Below are 23,415 nucleotides of genomic sequence, written 5' to 3'. Positions count from 1 at the left end.
TTTCTCATTGGCTGAGTTGTGGCTGTTTCTCATTGGCTGGGTTGTTGCCGGGTGACGAGAAAATCTTCCTTCCTCCTGCTCGGGTAGCAAAGCTGGTTTCTTCCTGGTGGAAGATGCAGGGGATGCTTCTTTCTGTTGGGTCTGCCATGGAGTTGGTTGAGCAGGAGGACTTTAGATGAGGTTTCCTTCATTCAGTTTCACAAAAGGAGAAGAAAGAAGGAAGGCGGGAAGGTGCAACAGATGATTGAATGTTCCTGGGTGTCAGGTATTCTCTGTAACATCTGATTAATTTTCACCCAACGTGGAGGGGTAGGTATTGTCATGCTTACTTTGTGTATGAGGACGTTGCTGCCATGAAGGTGAGGTACTTTGCCTTGGTCACACCCGGTGGGGAGAGCAGTGTCATTTTAATTTGCATTTGAACAACATTCCAGCTGAATGATCTAAGATTTAAGGAAAATGGCATCTTATCTGGGTGGTCCAGGATATAGAAAAGCTCGGAGGGGCTAGCAGCCCTAGGCTGAGAGACGCAGCAGGGGGCTGCTGCAGGAATTTGGGAGGGAAGCTCTGAGACCTTTGCTGTGCTGCCATGAAGGGGAGGAAAGACTCTGGTTTCCACCGTGAGGACCTGGGAAGAAGCTGGCACCATTAACTGGATCCTGTTTGGGAGAATAAAGAGAAATCTTTATTTACCCAATCTTATCTGTGGCTTTGGGCAAGTTCCTTAGCCTCTCTGAGCCTGTTTTCTGCATCTGTGAAATGGGAGTAGTTCTAAGGCATCCGCATCTTATGAGAGTTTGAGAGGATTAAATCTGATAATGACTATCAAGGGTTTAGAACCGTATCTAAAATCAGAGCAGGTATTCAATGACTATTTGCCCTTATCGGTTTTGAAAAATCACCTTAGAAATCGCTGATTTGGGGGCACCTGGGTGGCTTAGTGGTTGAGCGGCTGCCTTCGGCTCAGGTCATGATCTCAGGGTCCTGGGATTGAGTCCCATATCTGGCTCCTCGCAGGGAGCCTGCTTCTCCCTCTGCCTATGTCTCTGCCTCTCTCTGTGTGTCTCTCATGGATAAATAAATAAAATCTTAAAAAGAAAAAAGAGAAATTGCCCATTTCGGAGGGCATGTCCTTCAAAAACCTTCTCATTTGACAAGAAAGGGATAGGCTAATTTCTTTCTCTCCTACTTGGGTATAATAACCTTTCTTCATGTGGATCTGCAGTTCTAGCAGGTGGAACTTTAAATCCTGATGTGGATTCTTCTCTATATAGCGTGGAATCCACTCTCCCACATTGACTGGACAAAAGACAGCCCACTGGTCGGGTTCCCTTAGCACCACCTACAAAAGGCAGAGAGGAAATCCGCTTTACCTTTTACAAATAGAGGATTTTGGTGCCATTTCTTGAGAAGGAAGCCGTTCCCTTGGGCTTGCCAGCCCTGCCATTGGTCAAGGTACGCACAGCTGTCCGGACACTCTTGCCTCTGGACCTTTCCCCAAAAGGATGGTGTAACTCCCAGACGTGAATGCCAGCCCCAGGCCCTGCCCTTTGCCTCCTGGCTGAAGATGTGTTTGCTTTTGCAATTAAGAAAATGACTTTGCTTGTTAATTTTCACTTGGAATAGATAGAGGAGGCGTTACTTTTGGGGGGTGGGGAATCTGTGGCTTTTAAAGGACTATACAGTTTGGCATGAAAATCACACTAATTGAGCCTTGTTAAAAAGTTCCCTCAATTCCATAATTGTCCGTTCAGATGTGCTCCCATTTGGTGGAGTAATGATGTTGATGCTGCTGATGATAATGACAATAATAGCCTGCCTTTATTGGGTGCCCCGGAGACCCAGGTATATCACATCAAATCCTGCATGGCGTCGGTCTCCTTATTCTTGTTTTGGCTTTTTTTTTTTTTTTAAAGATTTTATTTATTTATTCATGAGAGACACAGAGAGACAGAGGCAGAGTCACAAACAGAGGGACAAGCAGGCCACATGCAGGAAGCCTGATGTGGGACTTGATCCCAGGACCCCAGGATCCCAACCTGAGCCGAAGGCACATGCTCAACCACTGAGCCACCCAGGCAGCCCTTTATCTCTGTTTTTAAAATGGAGAAACTGATGTCAGGGACAACATGTGAACTGCCCAAGGTCACACACCAGTCAGTAGTGGAGCCAGAGTTTGCCCAGGCTCTCCCTGGCTCCAAGGCCTGCACTCGGTCCCCTTGACCATGCAGCCTCAAAAGAGAAACTTCGACTTATCAGGCAAATGGGAAGAATTATACATTTTTAAAAAAAATTTACAGAATTATTCAAAATCAGGAAGTCTCCAATCCCAGGACCCTGGGATCATGGCCTGAGCCACCCAGCTGTCCCTGGGAGGCACTTTCCAAAGCCAGCCAGGCTCCAGGTGTATGGCAGTGACTGGACTAGGGTCCCCATTCACTTTTTGAGTGTTTACTGTGTGCCGGGAACTCTGCCAAGACCGGGGGAGGTTGCCCTGATGAATGAAGATGGGTCCCTGACTCCAGATACCCCCATTTTGAGGGTTAGAGGGATCCTAGTTCTCCCACCTGCTTCTAAATGGGAGCAGGAAAAGACCCAGTAGGAACTCCCCCACCTTCTACTACTTCCCACAAAGCCTCCTCTCTGGGAGGTGACAGGTTCCCCAGCCCCACCCTGCCCCAAATGGCAGGCCTGGGTGCAGAGAGAGGGTGGGTGAGGGAGCAGTCACCGCTCCCACGTTTCTCTGTTACAAGCACCAAGGATTGCAGGTGCCATGTGCTGGTGGCAGAGAACTGTCAGGTCCTCAGGGACCGTGAGGGTCCTTCAGGTCCCGGGGTCAGCCGTTGGTGCAATGGGCCTGCGTGCGCCAAGGGAAGGAGCCCTGGCCTCAGTGGAAACATCCAGGGTAGAACCAGGGGAGGGCTGAGTACAGCTTGAAAGATCTCTACTCAGCCTTGCAGCGTGTGTCTGATGGCCACGTCCCAAGTGTGTGAGGCCATCGTGCTTCCAGCAAAGGACACGGGAGGGATTCGGGGAAGGTCGTAGGTGGGACCTAGGGAGGGAGTCATCGCCCGTCTGGTTGGCTCTGACTCGTTCTCTCTGGCGACGTCGTGTCCAGCCTTCTGTTGGGTCAGCTGCCAACAGAGGAGAGTCCTGGCCCATCCCTTTGAGCACACTGTTCTTCTGGGAGGAGAACCGGCCCCCAGGGGGCTGCCCACCTACCCCCCGACATCACACCGCGCCTTCTGACTCCCACCTCCTCTGGTCAGCTACTGTTTGGTTCAGCCTGAGTTCCTCCAGGACGCTGGAAGCAGGAGGGCCCATCATTACTCACTGGTTTTCTCTCCAAGTCCCTGTGACGGAGCCAGATGAGCTGTTCGCCCCCCAGTCTCTCCTGGTTTCCTGCAGGGACTCGAATACTTGCCCACACTCAGGACCCTGTCCTACCTCCTGGGGTGAAAGCCAGCTATCAGAAAAGGGACAAGTAGAAAATTACTTCTTTATTGCCTCTTCCTTTCTCTGCCCTCTGCCTGCCCCAGGTGTCTTTCATTACATTTGGGCAGAGGAAGGGAGAAGTGCTTACTTTACAGAATGTGTTTTTTTTTTTTAAATATTTTATTTATTTATTCATGAGAGACACAGAGAGAGAGAGAGAGAGAGAGAGAGAGGCAGAGACACAGGCAGAGGGAGAAGCAGGCTTCACGCAGGGAGCTTGATGTGGGACTCAATCCCGGGACTCCAGGATCAGACCCTGGGCCGAAGGCAGGTGCCAAATCACTGAGCCACCCAGGGATCCCCCAGAATGTGTTTTAATGTTGAGGCCCACATAGAATTTTCTAGACAGAAGGTAGAGCCAGATAGTTGGAAAATCAAGGTGGCAGGCGTGTGTGGCCTGCTCTGGTGGAGAGGAGAGAGTGGGGTGCTGCCAAGAATACCTCGAGTATTCTTGCCAAGAATACCTTGAGGGGGTCGTCACCCCAGTGTCAGGTCTGGACCGGGATGCCAGGAGTCCGTGTGGCCCCCCAAAGGCACTGGCAGGGAGGAGGCATTTTAGTGGCAGGTGGGGTGGGGGTGCGGGTAGGGCCCCTTCCCTGTAATCTTAGCACAGCCCTGGAGAGGTTATTTGCTTGAAGCAAAAAGCAGTGAAAGCAGTGAAAAAAAAAAAAAAACTATCCCCCACAAATTCTGAATGACGTTAGGTGTGCCCAGGGTAGGTGGGAGAGGGGCTGGTTCGAAGAGGCCCGCGGGGAGGAGGGATGCCAGCCTCTGCAGTCACAGGGGGTCCCTTCGGCCCCTGGGGGGCTCTGCGTGGAGGAGGTGGGCGCAGGCCAGGACCCGCAGAACCATAGCCCCGCAAGGCCGTAGCTGCTCCCACGGGCAAAGGGAATGTCTCGGAGCATGTCAGAGGCATTCACGTTTTCCTTTGGAGAATTACCATCACGGGCACCCGGAAAAGTCACGTTTGAAAGGCGTCTGGGTTATCCGAGCATCTGCATCTTCGCTAGAAACAAGACACCCTGATCTCTCACACCGCTTAATCTGATTTTATCAGAAATCTATACATAAATACAAAATGTATACATAAATACAAAAATCCACCCCCCCCCGGGGGTTAGAAACGCTGCTGAGAAATTTTAGCCCAGAGTGTAATTAGCCCGAGAGAATTCTCAGCAACGGAAGATAAAACTTGGTACCATAAAACATCTCGATTATGGTGATGGGGTCGGTTTTTCACTCCTCCCGTGTGCATATTTATCCATCATCCTGTCTGGTTAGTGAACATGACCAAGACCATACCCTCCCAGTATTGCTCAACCCCGGGCTGTGGAGACGGCCTATCCCGGCCTCTATTTCTGCTGGTGTGTCCCGGCTCCGAAGCACATTAAAGCAACCAAGGCAGCAAGGCGTCCCGGGCACTCCCACCGCACTCCGGTGACCCCCTCTTGACCGCAGACCGAGGCTGGAAGGTGTTTTCAGAGCCACTTAAGACGAGGTGACATCATCAAGATAAAAAGCTTCTGCACAGCAAAAGAAACAACAAAACTACAAGACACCCTACAGAATGGAGAAGAGATTTGCAAATGACCTATCAGATAAAGGGCTGGTATCCAAGATCTATAAAGAACTTACCAAACTCAACAGCAAAGAAACAAATGATCCAATCATGAAATGGGCAAGACATGAAGAGAAATGTCACCAAAGACGACCTACACATGGCCAACAAGCACATGAGAAAATGCTCCGCATCACTGGCCATCAGGGAAATACAGATCAAAACCACAGTGAGACACCACCTCACAACAGTGAGAATGGGGAAAATTAACAATTAACAGGAAACCACAAATGTTGGAGAGGATGTGGAGAAAGGGGAACCCCCTGCACTGTTGGTGGGAATGTGAACTGGTGCAGCCACTCTGGAAAACTGTGTGGAGGTTCCTCAAAGAGTTAAAAATAGATCTGCCCTATGACCCAGCAATTGCACTGTTGGGGATTTACCCCAAATATTCAGATGCAATGAAACGCCGGGACACCTGCACCCCGATGTTTCTAGCAGCAATGTCCACAATAGCCAAACTGTGGAAGGAGCCTCGGTGTCCATCGAAAGATGATGGATAAGGAAGCTGTGGTCTATGTATACGATGGAATATTCCTCAGCCATTAGAAACGACAAATACCCACCATTTGCTTCAACGTGGATGGAACTGGAGGGTATTATGCTGAGTGAAATAAGTCAATCGGAGAAGGACAAACATTATATGGTCTCATTCATTTGGGGAATATAAAAAAAGTGAAAGGGAATAAAGGGGAAAGGGAAAAAAATGAGTGGGAAATATCAGAAAGGGGGACAGAACATGAGACTCCTAACTCTGGGAAACGAACTAGGGGTGGTGGAAGGGGAGGTGGGCAGGGGGTAAGGGTGACTGGGTGATGGTCACTGAGGGGGGCACTTGGCAGGATGAGCACTGGGTGTTATTCTATATGTTGGCAAATTGAACACCAATAAAAAAAAATTAAAAAAAAAAAAAGAGGCGACACCGCGGCTGGAAATGCTGATCGGCAGCCACAGCAGCTGGCTGATTGTCTAGAAGAGAGCGGTTCTCTAGAACGCCTGCCAGCCCCCGGCCCACGAGCCCTGCCGGCCTGCAGCAGCCCGGGGTGGGGGCCGCGGGGGGCCAGCGCAGTCCTGGCTGTCCATCACTGCTCCACCCTGCGGCCACCTGTCTCTGTCACCGGCTGTTCCAGAAAGGAGCCTGGTTACCCAGTGTCTGTGTCTGCAGAGCTGGGTGACAAAGGCAGGTTTTACTTTATTTTTTTAAAGATTTTATTTATTTATTCATGAGAGACATAGAGAGAGGCAGAGACACAGGCAGAGGGAGAAGCAGGCTCCATGCAGGGAGCCCGACGGGGGACTCGATCCCAGGACTCCAAGATCAGGCCCTGAGCCGAAGACGACACTAAACTGCTGAGCCACCCAGGGCTGCCCAGGTTTTACTTTTAAAGACTGTATTGCTCCTAACCTCTTTCTTCTTCCTGGAGAAGGAGCTGCCGGGATTTAGGAGGTGGCCGGGACAGCAGTCGCAGGGGGAAAACGCGGGCCTGTGCCGGGGGCTGCCAGAGACAGGGAGCCAGGCGAGCCCCGGCCCGGTGATTCCTCTGCAGATGCTGGGGCAGAGGGCGGCCTGGTGCCCACAGGTCCCCTCCCAGACACGGAGCTCTTTGTCAAGATGGGCTGCGTCGGGGCGCCAGGGGGGCTCAGCGGTTGAGAGTCTACCTTTGGCCCAAGGGCATGATCCTGGAGTCCCGGGATCCAGTCCCATGTCGGGATCCCTGCATGGAGCCTGCTTCTCCTTCTGCCTGTGTCTCTGCCTCTCTCTGTGTCTCTCATAAATAAATGAATAATAATTTTTTAAAAAATGGGCTTCGTTGATGCCCCCCAAATGATGGCAGAGACACACAGGCTGAGGGGCCGATGGGGCCGCATGCAGAATGAGTTATAACAGGATCCCCAAGGCCGCGGGGAGACCAGGGAGACGGAGAAAGGAGACACTGGCCCCGCTGTGCAGAACTTATCTTAGACTTTATGGTGCTTAGTGTAACCACTCTGAAAATAAGAAGTCTCGAAGCTTCGAACAAGTCAGGACTGGCCCAAATATGTGGCTTTCTGTCCCTGTGCTTTCATGTCCCTGCCGCCCTCTTCTTGGCCTGCTGCTGCCCACACCTGCAGTGGTTAAGAGAGAAGCGTGATTTAAGAGGGGTCCTTGCAGCCAGCCGCTGGGAGTTTTATATAACTCACTCTGCTCTTCTTCTCCTCCTCCTCCTCCTTCTTCTTCTTCTTGAAGATTTTATTTATTTATTCATGAGAGACACACAGAGAGAGAGGCAGAGACACAAGTAGAGAAAGAAGCAGGCTCCCTGGAGGGAGCCGGATGCAGGACTCGATCCCAGGACCCGGGATCACACCCTGAGCTGAAGGCAGGCCAACCACGGAGCCACCCAGGTGCCCCTCACTCTGCTCTTCTTGCTCCAGAGCAGACTGAGGAGAACCTGGGCAGCCTTCAGAATGGCCCTGAGGAGGCTGGACCCTGAGGCAGGGAATTGCCTCAGGCGGCCAAGCAGGGTGCTGTCCCGGGCCCCTGTGCAGGGGAGTTGTAAGGACCACTCGGTGGGGGGCCATCCTGCCTGACCACCTCCCCACCCCTCCAGCTCCCGGGAGCTTCAGACTCCAGCTGGGGGAAATCCTCAGCCCCTTCCCCCCTCATGCATCTGCCTGAGGGGGAGGGAGATTTGGAGGGGGCGGACGGGTGTCCAGCAAGGGCCCGGAGCTTCCGGGACCCTGAATCCAGTTCCCTAAGTCGGCTGGAGCCTCTCGATGTGCCATAGGTCCACCTTCATGGATCTCTGGCCACCAGCATGACCTCGCCTTGGAAGAGCTTCTTAAAAATTCATATCCCTGGGTCCCAGGCAAGACTTCCTGAATCCAACTCTGCGATTTTTCAATTCATATTTTTACTTTATTTTTTAAAAAATTTATTTATTTATTTATTTATTTATTTATTTATTTATTTATTTATTCATGAGAGACACAGAGAGGCCTAGACACAGGCAGAGGGAGAAGCAGGCTCCATGTGGGGAGCCTGATGTGGGACTTGATCCTGGGTCTCCAGGATCACGCCCTGGGATGAAGGCGGCGCTAAACCGCTGAGCCACCCGGGCTGCCCACTTTTTTCTTTAGAGTCAGTCATGCAGTTGAATAATGCAAACATAAGACCCTGCCACTTCAATATATCCGTGTCACCACCATGGAGATCAAGATCTAGAACATTTCTACTGCCAAGAAGCCTCCCTCCCATCCTTCCCAGATAACACCCGGCTTCCGGGGACAGCTGTTCTTCTGACTCCCATCACCCAGAGAGGTTTGCCTGTGTCTGAACTCCTATGAGCCCGGTTTCTTTCTCTCGTGGGTGAGACTCATCCACATTTGTTGCTTATGGTGATGACTATTTTTTTCCCTGTGGCAGCGTAGCATCCGATTGTATGGATATACTACAACTTATCTACTCTTCCTACTCTTGATGGTATCTGGGTTGTTTCCAGGTCTTGACTATTATACCAGAGCTACTAAGAACATTCCTGTGTGTCTCTCTCGTGCCCATCAGCGCTCCCTCCTATTGGGAGTGGAATTGCCGTGTTGTAGGGTTTATGCTGCACTTCGGTAGCTCACTGCCGGACACTTCTCCAAAGCAGGTGTGCCATTTGCACTCGACTAACAGTGAATGGCAGTTCGGTTGCTCTGCGTTCTTGTCCACACTTAGTATCGTCAGACCTTTTCGTTTTAGCCGTTCTGGGAGGTGTGCAGCGGTATCTCTTTGTGGTTTTAATTTGCGCTGCTCCGCTGCCTAAAGAAGTTGAGAACATTTTCATGTGCTTATCGGCCGTTGGATTTTGTCTTTTGTTAAAAGGCTGTTCGAGGCTTTTAAAAACTGGGGGTCTCTTACCCTCTTAATTTCCAGGGATACCTTATCATTAACAACCCCTCCAGGTGACTTAGAGAACACTACCTCGCTGAAGGTCCAGTCTTCGTGGCATCTCTTTCTCCCCTTCTTCAATTCCCAAGCCAGCAGCTCACTTCCTGCCAGGTTACCGACATGGTGCTTTCCTCTCCAGCTTCTCTTGGCTATGTGTGGTAGGATTGGACTTCACGGATTAATTGTGGCTGTGTGTCCTTCACTCAGGTCTGGCTGCGTGTGGGGCTTGCAGTCTGGAGATGTGAGGGGCACGTGCAAGCCACCTTTGCCTTTCCAGCAGCATTCTAGTAGCACCAGGAGCTCGTCAGAGACATGTGGTTTGGGGGAAAGATGGCAGGAGAAAGAAGAGTTTTGGAACTTCCTTTGTTGGCCTTGAGTCTACTGCTCCATTTCCTAGGGGTTGGGTAGCCCCACCGCTCCCCTCTTCCCCATCACCTGCCTTTCCCCTCTGCCACAAGCCCATGAGAAGGACATATATTTAGTACGTGTCTGTCTAGGTCTGGGAGAGGTGTGGGTGGATGTGACCCACTTTGGGTCACCAGCGAGGAGCCTCCCCACCCTCAACACCAACTGTGCAATAATCCACCTTCTGAGGACGAATGCTCCCCATCTATCTGCCACCCCATGAATCGGATGAGGGGAATCAAAGTTTTATAGTGTCCAGGGATCTAGAACACGCATAAGGCACCCCTGTCACTCTGCAGACAAGCACTGCAGAGACCGTGAGGGATGGTGTCTCGGTGGGAGAGTCAGCCAGAGCATTTGCAAGCCTGCTCATCCCGGAGAGAGGCTGTTGCTTCTGGAGAGGATTGAGAGACAGAGGGAGGGAAAGAGCTTGTGTTTCTTCTGTGCCTTTGGTAACAAAGGGAGTTCCCACTTGCTGCTCTTTCCCTGTGCGCGGTGTCGCGCAGAGGCCCAGTGTGGCAGGAAGTGGTGAGTGGTGGCAAGGAGGAAGGAGATGTTCGGTGCAGCCCCTCCGTGTGCTTCCCCCACCGTCACCCCGGCGGGGCTGAGCGGCTCAGTGAAATGGCCCCGGGTGGGTATTTACAGGGTCATGATCACGAACACAGATTTGTCATGGTTTTGTGCCTGCGCGTGGTGGGCACTGACACCGATCATCATGAGACTGGCTCTGATGAAGGTTCCTTTTTCCACCTAGGCCGGGTATGATGGTGAGAGTATTGGGAACTGCCCCTTCTCCCAGCGCCTTTTCATGATTCTCTGGCTAAAGGGCGTCATATTTAATGTGACAACGGTGGACCTGAAGAGGTAAGATGGGGTTTCTGCATTATTGAAGTAACTGTCCTTGATTCCTGGCCCACTCCCACCCCGACACCCACACCCATACTCACACCCACAACCACGCCCAGCTCATACTCACACCCACACCCCACACTCATACCCACACCCCACACTTATACCCACACCCCACACTCATACCCATACACCCCCAACACTCACATAACACACCGTGCACTCACACATTCAACACTCAGGCACGTCCCGTGTGCACACACTCACACACTCCTAGGACCCACGGCCAATCCCATGGCACAACCACCCTCGGTCAGGACTCTGAACTGAAGCTCAAGTCTGGGCTCATCAGTAATTACAGGATTGGATCAGACACGACCAGGGAGGCGTCGGGGGCATCATAAGGAACCTGCTCCCCCAGTTACTGGTCAGCTGAGAACCGCTCCAAAGCCTGGGTGAGCAGCTCTCCTGCGATGACGCCAGGAGAGTTAGGCTTCTCACTTCCGTATCCGGAGAAGAACCACACTTTCGTTGTCAGTAGGACATTTTGCAAACCCCCGGTCGCCTTTGAAGTTGTCAGGGGTTGCTCCTCGTAAGCTGGGGAGGACACGGCTAAGCTTGGGAAATGAATGCAAACCTTGGCAGCCGTTTACAGAAGCTGCCGTTCGCTCCCACCCAGGAAACCCGCAGACCTGCAGAATCTGGCTCCTGGGACAAACCCTCCCTTTATGACTTTTGATGGCGAAGTCAAGACGGATGTGAATAAGATCGAGGAGTTCTTAGAGGAGAAGTTAGCTCCCCCAAGGTAGGCCTCCTAAAACCAGCATTCACAACCTGCCAGTTTTCCCCCTTCACAGACCATTTGAAAGCTCCTGGCTTCGTGTATTTGGTCTTCTGTGGCCACGGTACTTACTTCCTTAGCCGTACTGCGGTGTGCCGCAGAAAACACAGAGCAAGATTAGAAGCCTTGAGTGATGGTAGGCCTGGGTCTCTCTGCTTTGCACCTGCAGTTTGGCAATTACGGTTTGACGGCAGGAAGTGGGGAGGAGGTGGGTCGATGGCGCATGGGTTGGCCATCTCTTAGGTCCACTGCTGGAAGCTAATGAGTGCATGTGAGCCTGCGATGTCGCAGAGTCCCTCCTAGTCCACCACCTTCAGTTTTCTTGGAAGGGAACCAAGACCAGGGAGGTCTGAGCTGTGCCAGGACGAGAACGGCCAGGGCTTTCTCCCTGGACTGTTGCTTCCGAAGCTTGAAGAGTACAAAGATTAGGAAAACATTCAAGGGGGAAATTTTCACTTTTATATCCACTCAGAGACAGACGTGTCCGCCCTCCCACCACTTCTATTAGCCCAACTCAAACATTGCTCATCTGTGATACTCCAATTCTGAATCTTTCAAGGTACCCTAAGCTGGGGACCCAACATCCAGAATCTAACTCTGCAGGAAATGATGTGTTTGCCAAATTCTCCGCATTTATAAAAAACACCAAGAAGGATGCAAATGAGAGTGAGTACCTGTTGTCTTTCTGTCCGGTGTTCCACGCAGACTACCCCTTGCTCAGCCTCTGGTGTGGCTTCTTCTAAGATCCTGGGAATTCTGATTAATTTCCCCAGGGGTAGGGACCTATATCTAGAAATAAGGAAGAAGTACCTCTAATGGTGAATCTGCACATGGGTTTCAGGAGATCGATTGCTTCTAGAAGTTGGGAGCCCAGAAAAGAACATTTTTAGGGGCAAAAGAATCCCCACCAGGAATTCCCTGCTGCACCATGAGAATCGGTTTCAATGACACTTCTGCCAGTCTTTACTTCATTATGGGCTTCCCATACATATTTTTGAATGAGTGGATGAGTTCAAGAAGGAGTGTTGTGTAGCCAGCAGAATTATTATCCACATCCTTCCCTCCAATTCCCTCATGCTGACCCAGCCATGTGTCAGAAGTGAATAGAAAGGCGCTCGACCCCTTCCCTTCATGTCTAGAGAAAGGTGACACTAACTCGTGTGACTTAGTCATTTTTTGCCTTCGTGTTCTAGTTTACGAAAAGAACCTGCTAAAGGCCCTGAAAAAGCTGGATAATTACTTAAATAGCCCTCTGCCTGACGAAATTGATGCCTACAGCACTGAGGACATCGCTGTTTCTGGAAGGAAGTTCCTGGATGGGGATGAGCTCACGTTAGCTGACTGTAACCTCTTACCCAAACTCCACATTATAAAGGTTTGACGTTCTTCCTACCACGGGTGCTGCAAACATGAATGGGGCTTTGTTTTATTTTGGCCAGACATCAAAACAATCTAAAATGCAGATTCTTGAATTAAAAAGTCAGTTTGTTTCTGTTTGAGGCGGTCAAATCCCAAGTCTCAGATACATGGATATTCTCAGGTATTCTTCAGGTGGTCCCAAGAAGCATTTGGGAACCTGGCCTCCCACCCTTCCATCCTCACTGCTTGTTCCAGGTCTTACCCCCACAGCTGAAAGAAAAGTTATGTGAAGACAGTATGAAGGCAACATTGACTACACCTGGCATTTAATACTCGAGGCTTGGAGACAATGCATAGAATCTGGAAATACCGCAATGTGAACTCTGTCAGTTGTTGGTGATTGGCAGGGGAAATACCTCTGTGTAGGGATGACAGAGGTGTGTCTTCTTAGCACTTAATATTGACCCCCCTATAGCTAGGGAGCAGCTCCTTGGCTGGGCCTCTGCCAGATTTGGCATCGTGTCTTCCCAGATAGTTGACCAGGAAGTCAGCATCATGGGTCACATATTTTAGGATTTAAAGACTCCCTAGACCAGTGGTTCTTCAACATTAGTAGGCATAAGAATTTTGGGGGGAGCATTTTTAGAATTATAAATCCCCTGATCCAGCCTCTGGTCAGCTAAATCAGAACTTCTGGGGGTGATTTCTGGGGGACTCCAAAGTAGATGGCCCTAGACTTGGACTGCAGTACAGCTGTCTCTCAGTAGTGCCCCCAGACTTCACATCACTTACAGGTGTTAGTTGTTATCATTATTACAACTGCAATATTCTTGGCCCTTGTAGCCTCGTCGGCCCCAGGAAGAAGCCCAAGCCTTGTTCTAGGGCACCTTGATGATTAAAACCCCACCAAGTCCAAATCTAGGTTCTGGGTACAGGCTAGGGGAGATGGGTGAGAAGACACAGGTAAGTACAAGTCAAGGCCCCTGTGATCTAATAAAGCATTGGTATTTAGAATTGACAAATTAGGGTCACCTGGGTAGCTCAGTGGTTGAGCGTCTGCCTCTGGCTCAGGTGGTGATCTTGGGATCTGAGGATCAAGTCCTGAATTGGGTTCCCCGCAGGGCACCTGCTTCTCCCTCTACCTATGTCTCTGCCTCTCTCTCTGTATCTCTCATGAATAAATAAATAAAATCCTTAAAAAAAGGAATTGATAAATTAGGCTCACCTAATCTGTGGTGCTGATGCTCCTACAGGCTACCAGCTATCCCTGGTTACTCCCTGTCATTGCCTTGCCTTTTGTTCCTGCACTTCTTTTTCCTTTCTGATTCCTTTCCCAACCCTTGTCCCATTTCTCTTCTCTCTTCCTGGTGTGTTCAAGGGATACCAGCTGGAAATCCAAACCTTGAAGATGTGTCTGAGCCCCCAAGTGAATGTTCTTTTCAATAACTTTGCCAGTTCCCCAAGATCTAAAATGTAATGAAAGTATCTCAACTCACCATATATAGGAAACTCACATATTTGGTAGCCATTTTCCAACAAGATATTTATGTAGTTGCAATTGGTTTAGTCCCTTCAGTGGGTGTGTTGTAGTCATTGTCATGACTAATGTAGCATCACAGAAGTACACGGAGGTTGGGGAAGAGCAAGAGAAGTGCCCCAGCCATATAGCATCGATTGCCACTTGATTAGCTCCTATAAGAAAAGAGTATTTAAAATTTTAGTAGATGGGGTAAACCTCAGAGTAAAATAAAACAGACCCTCATATAAGACCTGAGAGCAACATCTTCAAAGCGATTGAGCATTCAAAATACCAAGCAGCTTATTAATCTTTCAGGATGGAGCACCTTCAGAAGGGAAATGAGACTCCGTCTAAAGGAATTTATGATAAAAGATGAGAGACTACAGGAACTTATAATCTCTTCTCCTTCCTGAAACCTAGCAAAAACAATATGAAAAAATAGAGCAAAGCTTCCTCTTTCATAAAACCAGAAAGGGACAGAATACCAATTCAAAAACTAAGAAACTTGCTCCAGTGTGAGGTGTCACAGCCAATGCCTGGTTCCCTGTATCTTCAGCAAAGCTCAGATTTCTCTAAAAGTAAATAGTTCAGCCCTGAAATGCCCAACCCAAACTTTTTTGAGGACTAGGGCCGTAGAAGAGAAGCAGGGAATAGCCCCATACAGATCACTTTTGAGTTGAGATTCTCTGGGGGAGGGGGAGCTGAAGGAGGAACCATACAGAGGCACCATCTTTGTTTTCTGCCACCCATCCCCTAATCTGTAGGAACAGGGAGGGAGGGGAGGTGGAGAGAAGGGATGTGGCATTCTGCTTTGTGGCTGCTGAGTGGAGAAAAGAAACAGTCCCTGAAGCAGGCAAAAGGAAGACTGTGAATTGCCTGAGCTTCATTTTTAGCCATGGTGACCTCCTGCCTAATCCGTGAGTCTCAGAATGGAGGATGCTCTACCCCTAACCTTGACTCTGATCCTGACCTAAACCCTAATGTGTCTGTGAGACAGAATATAGAGCAGTGTTTGGCAAGAGAATGTTGGAGGGTAAACTTCCACATTGGTCAGGACGCCTAGGTGGCTCAGCAGTCGAGCGTCTGCCTTTGGCTCAGCGTGATGCCAGTCCAGGGATCAAGTCCCACATTGGGCTCCCTGTAGGGAACCTGCTTCTCCCTCTGCCCGTGTCTCTGCCTCTCTCTCTGTGTGTCTCTCATAAATAAATGAAATCTTAAAAACAAAACACATCCAAATTGGTCTACCAGCTGCCATGTCTCATTCCCTTTGCCCTCCATACTATTGTTAAGAAGTGTGAAGTCCAATAGATATGCCTCATTAAAAGATTAATAACCAGAAAGAATCTAAGTGGGACCTGTATGTGGATAGAGATGATCAAGAAGAAGAGGAGGGAAAAGGAGAAAGAGAAGGAACAGAAAAGGAAAAGGCAGATGAGAAGCACATATCTGATGAATTGCTCCAGTAAATGAAAATACATTCTAGTCAGATTCTTCTCTATGGCCTCTAAGACATGAAAGAGAACATGGATCTTTTGAGAAAAAGCTCAGAGACAGGTCCCATCAGGGACCTGGAGGGACAGGCCTGAGGACACCATCCAAAATCGAACAGAGAAGAACCAAGGGATAAAAAGGGATTAGAGATTTCCTAGATGTACATAATCAGGAACCAGAGAACAGGAGAGGAAAAAGAAAAGAGAGGAAGGAGGGAAAATTATTTTGTACTAAAGGCAGATCTGAATCTTCAATTTGAACAACATGCCATGATTGGAAAAATATAATCCAGAATAATTAACACACTATGACATACCTGATAAATTACTGAACTTTGAGGATCAAAAGAACGCTTTGGGCATCCAGATGATATGAATAATAATAGCAATAATAATAATAATAATAATAATATAATAATAATAAATAGTAAAGCCACCTGTGGAGGCAAGAAATTCAGACTGGCCTCATATGTTTCCACATCACATTAAAACCCAGAAAACAGGACACCTGGGTGGCTCAGTCGGCTAAGTGTCCAACTCTTGATTTGGGCTTAAGGCATGATCTCATGGGTCATGGGATTGAGCCCGTCATCAGGCTCCACGCTCGGCAGGGAGTGTGCTGAAGATTCTCTTTCTTTGTCTCTCTTCCTCCACAACATGCTTTCTCTCTAAATCTCTCTCCCTGTTCCTCTTCCCCCACCACATGCTTTCTCTCTAAAATAAATAATCTTAAAAAACAAAACAAAACAAAACAGGAAACAGTGGTTTAATAGTTACAGAGCATTGAAGGAAACAATATGTGATGTAAGAATGTCATATCTAGGTAAATTGTTGTTTTTACCTGGACTTCTGGTCTTAAGAAAATCAGTATTCCTGAGCTATTTTTTAAAATAAGACTTTTCTGTGATGAAGTAATAAAATGATCATCAAAATAAGAATCCAGAACAGAGAAGGCGTATAGTATAAAAGCCTGATGATAAACATAGAACCTATTTAAATCCAAAGACAGAACTAAAGACTAAACAATGTTGGGAATTATAGTTGCAGAACAGAATCGGAACATGGTAAACTTGGATGTTTTTACAATTAATGGAAGGAGGATAAAGGAGAAGAAATGGGAAAAAAAAGTGTAGTTGTACTAATTTCCTCAGTGGCCATAATCGGGAGTAAATAGGTATTATCTAAACTTCACAAATTAATAGAGAATCTCTATTATTTAAGGTTATATTGGAAACCATGGGAAAAATTAAAATAGACCATAGCTTCTGTATTACCAGAAACACACACACACACACACACACACACACACACACATGCAAACACATTAATATGCAGAGAAAGATAGAAAACAAAGTATTAAATTCAGAATATGTACCATAACAAGATTATATCTGTAGGAGGCATACACCTAATAAATGTGCTCAGAAATGTTAAATGAAAGCATATTTAAAGTTTAAAAAATGTTAAAATTTAAAATTTATTTTGCAAAGGAAAGAATTCTTAACACTAATAGCAGTAAGGTTGAATTCAGATAAGACATGTTAAACAGTTTAGGAGGGTTTCTGATGGTTGTATCATCCTTTTTTTTCACTGCATCAATGGCTCCTGGCCTGCAAAATCTGAGTAATAGGTCCCAAAGATCTTCTAATTTGTGTTAAGTCCCATGTTCACCTCATCCATACATCCCAGAAACCAGTGCAACGGGAGGCAACAAAGCAGAACAGACCTTTTTTTTTTATTTTTAAAGATTTTATTTATTTATTCATGAGAGAGAGAGAGAGAGAGAGAGGCAGAGGGAGAAGCAGGGTCCATGCAGGGAGCCCGATGTGGGACTCGATCCTGGGTCTCCAGAATCACACCCTGGGCTGAAGGTGGCGCGAAACTGCTGGGCCACCAGGGCTGCCCCAGAACAGACTTTTGTAGCCCTGGGTCACTGTTAGGGGATGAATTGTATCCCCCCAAATTCATGTGTTGAAGTCCAAATCCCCAACACCTCCAAATATGATCTTATTTGGAAATAGGATCTTTGTAGATGTAATTATTTAAGATGAAGTTGTATTGGAGTAGGGTAGGCCCCCAATCCAATGGGACTGGTGTCCTTATAAAAAAAGGAAATTTGGGCACAGAGACCCACAGAGGGAGAATGTCATGTGAGGACTGCAGTTATGCTGCTGCAAACCAAGGAACTACCAGAAGCTGGGGAGAGAGCAGATCTTTCCCTAGAGTTCCCAGAGGGAATGTGCCCTGCTGACACCTTGATCTTGGAATTCTGGCCTCCTGGACAGTGAGAGAATAAATTTCTGTTGTCCTAAGCCACTTGGGTTATAGTATTTTGTGACAGCAGCCCCAGGAATCTGATAGTCCCCAACAGAATATACCCTCCTTTCTGATGAATTCCCCAATGATGCCCCTCTAGCCAAAGAAAACACTGTTTTCTGGAAAACACTGTTGTGTTTCCCATGATGTTCACCCTCAGGTGCCCTGTCCTCACATCCACCACATCCACAAGGATAGGGATTTGTGTCCATTTGTTGACAATGAGATGATCTCTTCAGTGACAGAATGATGGAAATCTGTAGGAATAATAGACACAGATATCTGGGATTTCAGGAGGTGAGGCTCAGCAAGTAGGAAAAAGAGAACACTTCACGGTGAATCTGACACAATCAGAACTGAATATCTTTTTTTTTAATTGTTATTTATTTATGATAGTCAGAGAGAGAGAGAGAGAGAGAGAGAGAGGCAGAGGGAGAAGCAGGCTCCATGCACCGGGAGCCCGATGTGGGATTCGATCCCAGGTCTCCAGGATCGCACCCTGGGCCAAAGGCAGGCACTAAACCGCTGTGCCACCCAGGGATCCCAGACCTGAATATCTTCATGAATCTTTAGGCACCAAACAACACAGCCCCAGAACACACAAAGCCCAAACTGTGGGCAATACAAGGAGAAGTCCATCGAAGTAGAGACCAAATTCATAACAGTGGATCCCAAGGACTATCTGGGATACATTGGTGGGCAGGACTGTGTGGAACCACTGTTTTGAGCCCAATATTTTCATGAACCTTCCTGTTGCGAAGTTGAAGTGCAGCTTGGGGTAGCCTGACTGACTGTAGGAAGAATACATCAGAACTTGAGAAAGAGAATATATCACACGCCTCAAAAGAGTGGATTGTCTGCCCTAATAGTCTACATTAGTAGGTTTTTCCTTTGCTGATTATTTCCTCTTGATTTTCAGATCGTGGCCAAGAGATACAGAGATTTTGAATTTCCTTCTGAAATGACTGGCATCTGGAGATACTTGAACAATGCTTATGCTAGGGATGAATTCACGAATACGTGTCCAGCTGACCAGGAGATTGAACATGCATATTCTGATGTTGCAAAAAGAATGATGTGAAGCCAGAGTGGTTTCTGTCTTACGTCTCGGCTGTATGAGCTAGACTATGACAAAGGTGTGTCCTTTGTGAGTGCGTCCTTTATATTCCTCCCAAGAACCATAATGCCCATATTTTAAAAATACCGTATCATAGATCCACTCAACACCAAATGGTACCTGGCCTTGTGATTTGTCAACTCACTTGTGTATCTGAATAACACCAGTATCTATTGTGACACACGCCAGTGGTCCAGTTGACTTCTTAATTTACTTCTTTGGCATTCATGGACCCTATAATCCGTGATATTAGGGCATGTGTTTTGCAGTTTTAAGTTCCAAAGCAAATTAGACTTGGGTTCACGTCCTCCTTCAATTTTTAAAAAATTCGTCTGTCTCTGAGAGTTTTCGTAATCATCATATACAGCTTATTCTTCTCCTCTAAAAGAGTAGCTTAAGTTTTTTTTCGGAACGAAAATACCGTTTTTGTAGTCACAAGATGATACATGCGTATTTCAATATTTTACAGTGATGTCAGAGTTTAAGGAAACCACCTAAAATTTCACTTCACCTAGATAATTGCTGATAATTTATTGGTGGACATCTTCCTGAGTCTCTCGACAGACGTTCACACTGCGCACAACTCCTCCATTCCTATGAAATAGGTCAGGGGATTGGTGATGCCTTGATGATCATCTGTAGAGGACCTAAAACAGAAAAAAAAAAAAAAAAGATTCAGCACTGCTGAGTTAGAGAATGCTCGCCATCAGGTTTCACAGGTGAAGAACTGGAGTCCACACACCTGTAGGGACGCACAGGGCCCACAGAGACCAGGAGCTATGGGAGGTCCCCGCTCTGCCTTTACCACATTGGTGATGCCAGCTGCCTCTGGTTCAAGGGCAGGCAGCAGAGGAAAGTGCGCATGGTATTTTGTTGCAGCTTCCTTTTGGAAGCCTTCTCTCACTCCCTCCCCTCTCTTGAGACCTGAGGATGCTCAACATGAGCTGCAAATTGGAGAATCCTGCCCTGTGGTGAAATGTGAGCCAAGTGCACTTCGATTCCTTCTGAGGGCCACCCTCCCTCAGAGCCAGCACTGCACTTCTACAGCGGTGATGTGGTGTGGGGCTGGCCTGGTTCTTGCTGCTTCTCTGCCTTTTACCCTGTCACCTTGAGATCAGGCAGGGAAAGTCCAGGGAGACTGAGTTCGTGATGACTACTCTTGGGTAGTTCTGGTAACCAGTCAAGTTGGGGAGGAAGTAGAAAACCATTGGCTCAAAGAGTTTTCTGGTTTATCTGTGGCTTCCCTACCACCTTGTCCTACAGCCAACCTCTCATCTGTAGGGTGTGTGGGCTGGGTTGCTGGGCTCCAACCGAAGGCATGGGAGACAGTGCGGAAGGCTGTGTAGATACTCATCAAGACCCCTCTGGGTCTGAGCATTCTCGAGCAGGCTGCGTTCTTTTGACATTTACGTACATCTTATAGAAACCCTCTTGTCCAGTTGGTTGTAGCATGTGGTTGATGCTAAAAGCTCATTTTTAAAAAGATATGCATTTCCTGTATGGGTGATTTATTGGAAAAGAGTAAGATGTGGGGCACCTGGGTGGCTCAATCAGTTGAGTGTCTGACTCTTGTTTTTGGTTCAGGTCACATGATTTCAGTGTCTTGAGATGGAGCCCCGCATCGGGCTCTGCACCCAGCATGGAGTCTGCTTGAGATTCTCTCTCCTTCTCCCTCTCCCCCTCATGCTTGTGCGCTCTCTCTTTAAAATAAGTACTTTTTTTAAAAAAAAGGAATAAAATGCATTAACAGCAACTCTTGTGGGATTTAGCAAGAAATGCCCAGTGAGATTAACAAAATCCATAATCTGGTGGCTACTTTGTATTCCCTCTTACTGGCTGCTACAGTGTCATGCAGGGGCTGCCACCGGGCAGTGGGCTTTCTTTGTTAACCCTACATTTTTGGAGGTTGTATCTAGCATTCACCATCATGCATGTTTCACGTCTGTTTTGAAGTCAGATTTTCAAGTCTAGCTTTATAATGGTACATCTAAGTGTGGCAAATGAATAGGCTACCACTTGTTACTAGTGCAAACTCTGTGTTTTTAGATATTAAGATGATGTACATAAAGTCTGTGTGCCTTAAAAATTAAACACATAAAAATGTTTACATGAAACCCAGGTCTTTCATTTTTTTTCCCACTTTGCATTCTCTACTTAGATTTAAAGAAAGAAAATGAACAGAAATGGCTTTCTTTAAAACAATGAGCGCAATGTCCGACCAGAGATTATTGGTAATTGAATTGGAAATAATCTGTATTTGAATTGTGAGCCACAAAGACATTTTAACAGAGACTTAAAGAGGTCTGAAAAGACCTGTTCTTGTGACCTGTCCTTGTCCAGGTGGCTACAGTAGAGCTCCTCAGACTGTCCCAGTTTTCAGTGTGGTTGTAGGAACATGGGTAGTCCCTGGCCAGCCCCACCTTGGCATCCCACCCCTACATCCTGTTCATGGGTCCCTAAAAGGCTATTCCTTTGGGGAAGGGGAGAAATATTCCAGAGCTAGTTCGCTGGCTTAAAGTCTTTATTTCTGTGTGGATTTGAAACAAAACGTGTTTGTTCTTCAAAACATACTGTATAGAATGCAAATACGGACACTCAGTGAATGAATCTTCGCTTCGAGGCTTCGAAAGAGAAGCTTTCTCCAGGTGGAGAGGATCCAGTCTCACTTCTGGTTGCCCCAGAGGCCCTATAATTAGAAAAAAAATCAGCTTTTCTTCTGGACACAGAGTTTCCATGTATAAACTAGAAAGGATATGGGAGTGTCACAAAATTATACTTTCTGGTTACTGCCCCGTGATTGGGGATGGAAGGAGGGAATTCAGTCCAGGAAAGGAATTCTGGAGACTGGATGTGTCAACAGATAATTTCTGATCTACAGGTCCATCCCCATCTGAATGTATACCCAAGCCACCCGGACAGACCATCAGATAGACACGCACATTCACGGCTGTACACACAGACACACAGTCACACACAAGCGTGTTCACATACAACACCGTCACAAAGTGTGCTCTCACACACGCATAACACAATATACTCACACATAAGCACACACTCACATACATACACGTGTGTACCCCCCCAGCACACACACGGTGAGTGAGGTCAGTGTTCCTTTTCATGTGTCCTCCAGGCAGTGACCATAACATCTCTTAGCAATGTCCCACCTATGCCTCATCCCCGCCTCCAGTGGTTCATGATGAGGCTTTGGAAGAATGTTTAAAAGAATGTCTTTTTTTTTTTAATAAGAAAAATCCAACATTATTTTATAGTTAAGAGAGCCAAGAGGTGTATCATCCTAAGAATATGTAATTCACAGGACCCTGGATACCTAAAATGCAGAAATTGGGATACCTTTGTTTGCATTACAAAATAATTTCTTTCCATACATTGCTTTAATTCTGAGTTTTTCTGTATGGCCAGTTTCCCTTCAGACATTAACATTTTGGGTTCAGGGACACATGGCTGGCTCAGCGGTTGAGCACCTGCCTTTGGCCCAGGGCGCAATCCTAGAGTCCCGGGATTGAGTCCCACATAGGGCTCCCTGCATGGAGCCTGCTTCTCCCTCTGCCTGTGTCTCTGCCTCTTTCTCTGTGTCTCTCATGAATAAATAAATAAAATCTTAAAGAAACCAAACAAACATTTTGGTTTCATGTGTTACCACATTTCAGGGCATGGCCACTTCATAAGATAAGGTGCATGTGTGTGGCCCCTGCTCACAGAGGGACCTGACCTACTCTGGGAGACCCTGCTGTCACCTGCCTAGTGTCCTCAGGGACCCAATGCAGCACCTGCTTGTTATTGCAGCCTGTGCTCTGACAATGTCTCTGTCCCCAATACGGAAGGTTTTGCCCGAAGTCTCTGATGCCCCTTGCCCTGAAGAAGGCCAATGAGTCGAGGGGAGAGCCCAGACCTGCTGTTTTTGGGTCAGGTCACAATCCAGGGGAAATTGTGTTGAAAAGCAGGGAGGTGCAGATTTAGGGGCAAAAGGCATCTGTTTAGGAAGTAAGGAAGTAAGGCCTGGGATTGGGCCCCCCCTGAACCTGCTGTTCATTCTTCCCCTTTCAGGGACTACTGTCAACAGTGTCCTACCCCATGCCTCTCCTGCGGCTCCTAAGCATTTCAGTGGTCTTAACAACCCTCTGGAAGAAAGGCCAGTTTTTTTTTTTTTAAAGATTTTATTTATTTATTCATGAGGGACACAGAGAGAGAGAAGCAGAGACATAGGCAGAGGGAGAAGCAAGCTCCCTGCAGGAAGCCCAATGCAGGACTCGATCCTGGGTCTCCAGGATCATGCCCTGAGCCGAAGGCAGGTGCTCAACCACTGAGCCACCCAGGTGTCCGGAGAGGCCAGTTTCTTGATGACATTCCATCCCCATTTCTTTCAGCTCCCCCACTTCTGTAATGGATTCCCTGCTGTACTCCTGGGTGAACGGGCAAGGACAGTGGCCCATCAGTGACTAGCCTGGGGTGACCCACGAGTCAGCTGACCT

At 47.7% G+C, this 23,415-nt stretch overlaps 1 protein-coding gene across 1 annotated transcript in view; it reads left to right on the top strand.

Moving 5' to 3' along the window:
* CLIC6 (chloride intracellular channel 6) overlaps positions 1 to 21,036 on the top strand; it is a 45,299-nt gene extending 24,263 nt beyond the window's left edge. Inside the window, exons 2-6 of the mRNA XM_072740752.1 lie at positions 10,186 to 10,295; positions 10,960 to 11,085; positions 11,681 to 11,787; positions 12,315 to 12,496; positions 18,725 to 21,036. Of these exons, the coding sequence (XP_072596853.1) occupies positions 10,186 to 10,295; positions 10,960 to 11,085; positions 11,681 to 11,787; positions 12,315 to 12,496; positions 18,725 to 18,886 (687 nt within the window). The 3' untranslated portion in view covers positions 18,887 to 21,036. The remainder of the gene's footprint in view (positions 1 to 10,185; positions 10,296 to 10,959; positions 11,086 to 11,680; positions 11,788 to 12,314; positions 12,497 to 18,724) is intronic.
* Positions 21,037 to 23,415: the final 2,379 nt, after the last annotated feature.

The sequence above is a fragment of the Vulpes vulpes genome, chromosome 15, assembly GCF_048418805.1.
Source record: "Vulpes vulpes isolate BD-2025 chromosome 15, VulVul3, whole genome shotgun sequence".
NCBI classification, from domain to species: domain Eukaryota; kingdom Metazoa; phylum Chordata; class Mammalia; order Carnivora; family Canidae; genus Vulpes; species Vulpes vulpes.
Note: the sequence above shows the minus strand (reverse complement) of the source record. Positions and strands in the feature narration are given on the sequence as shown.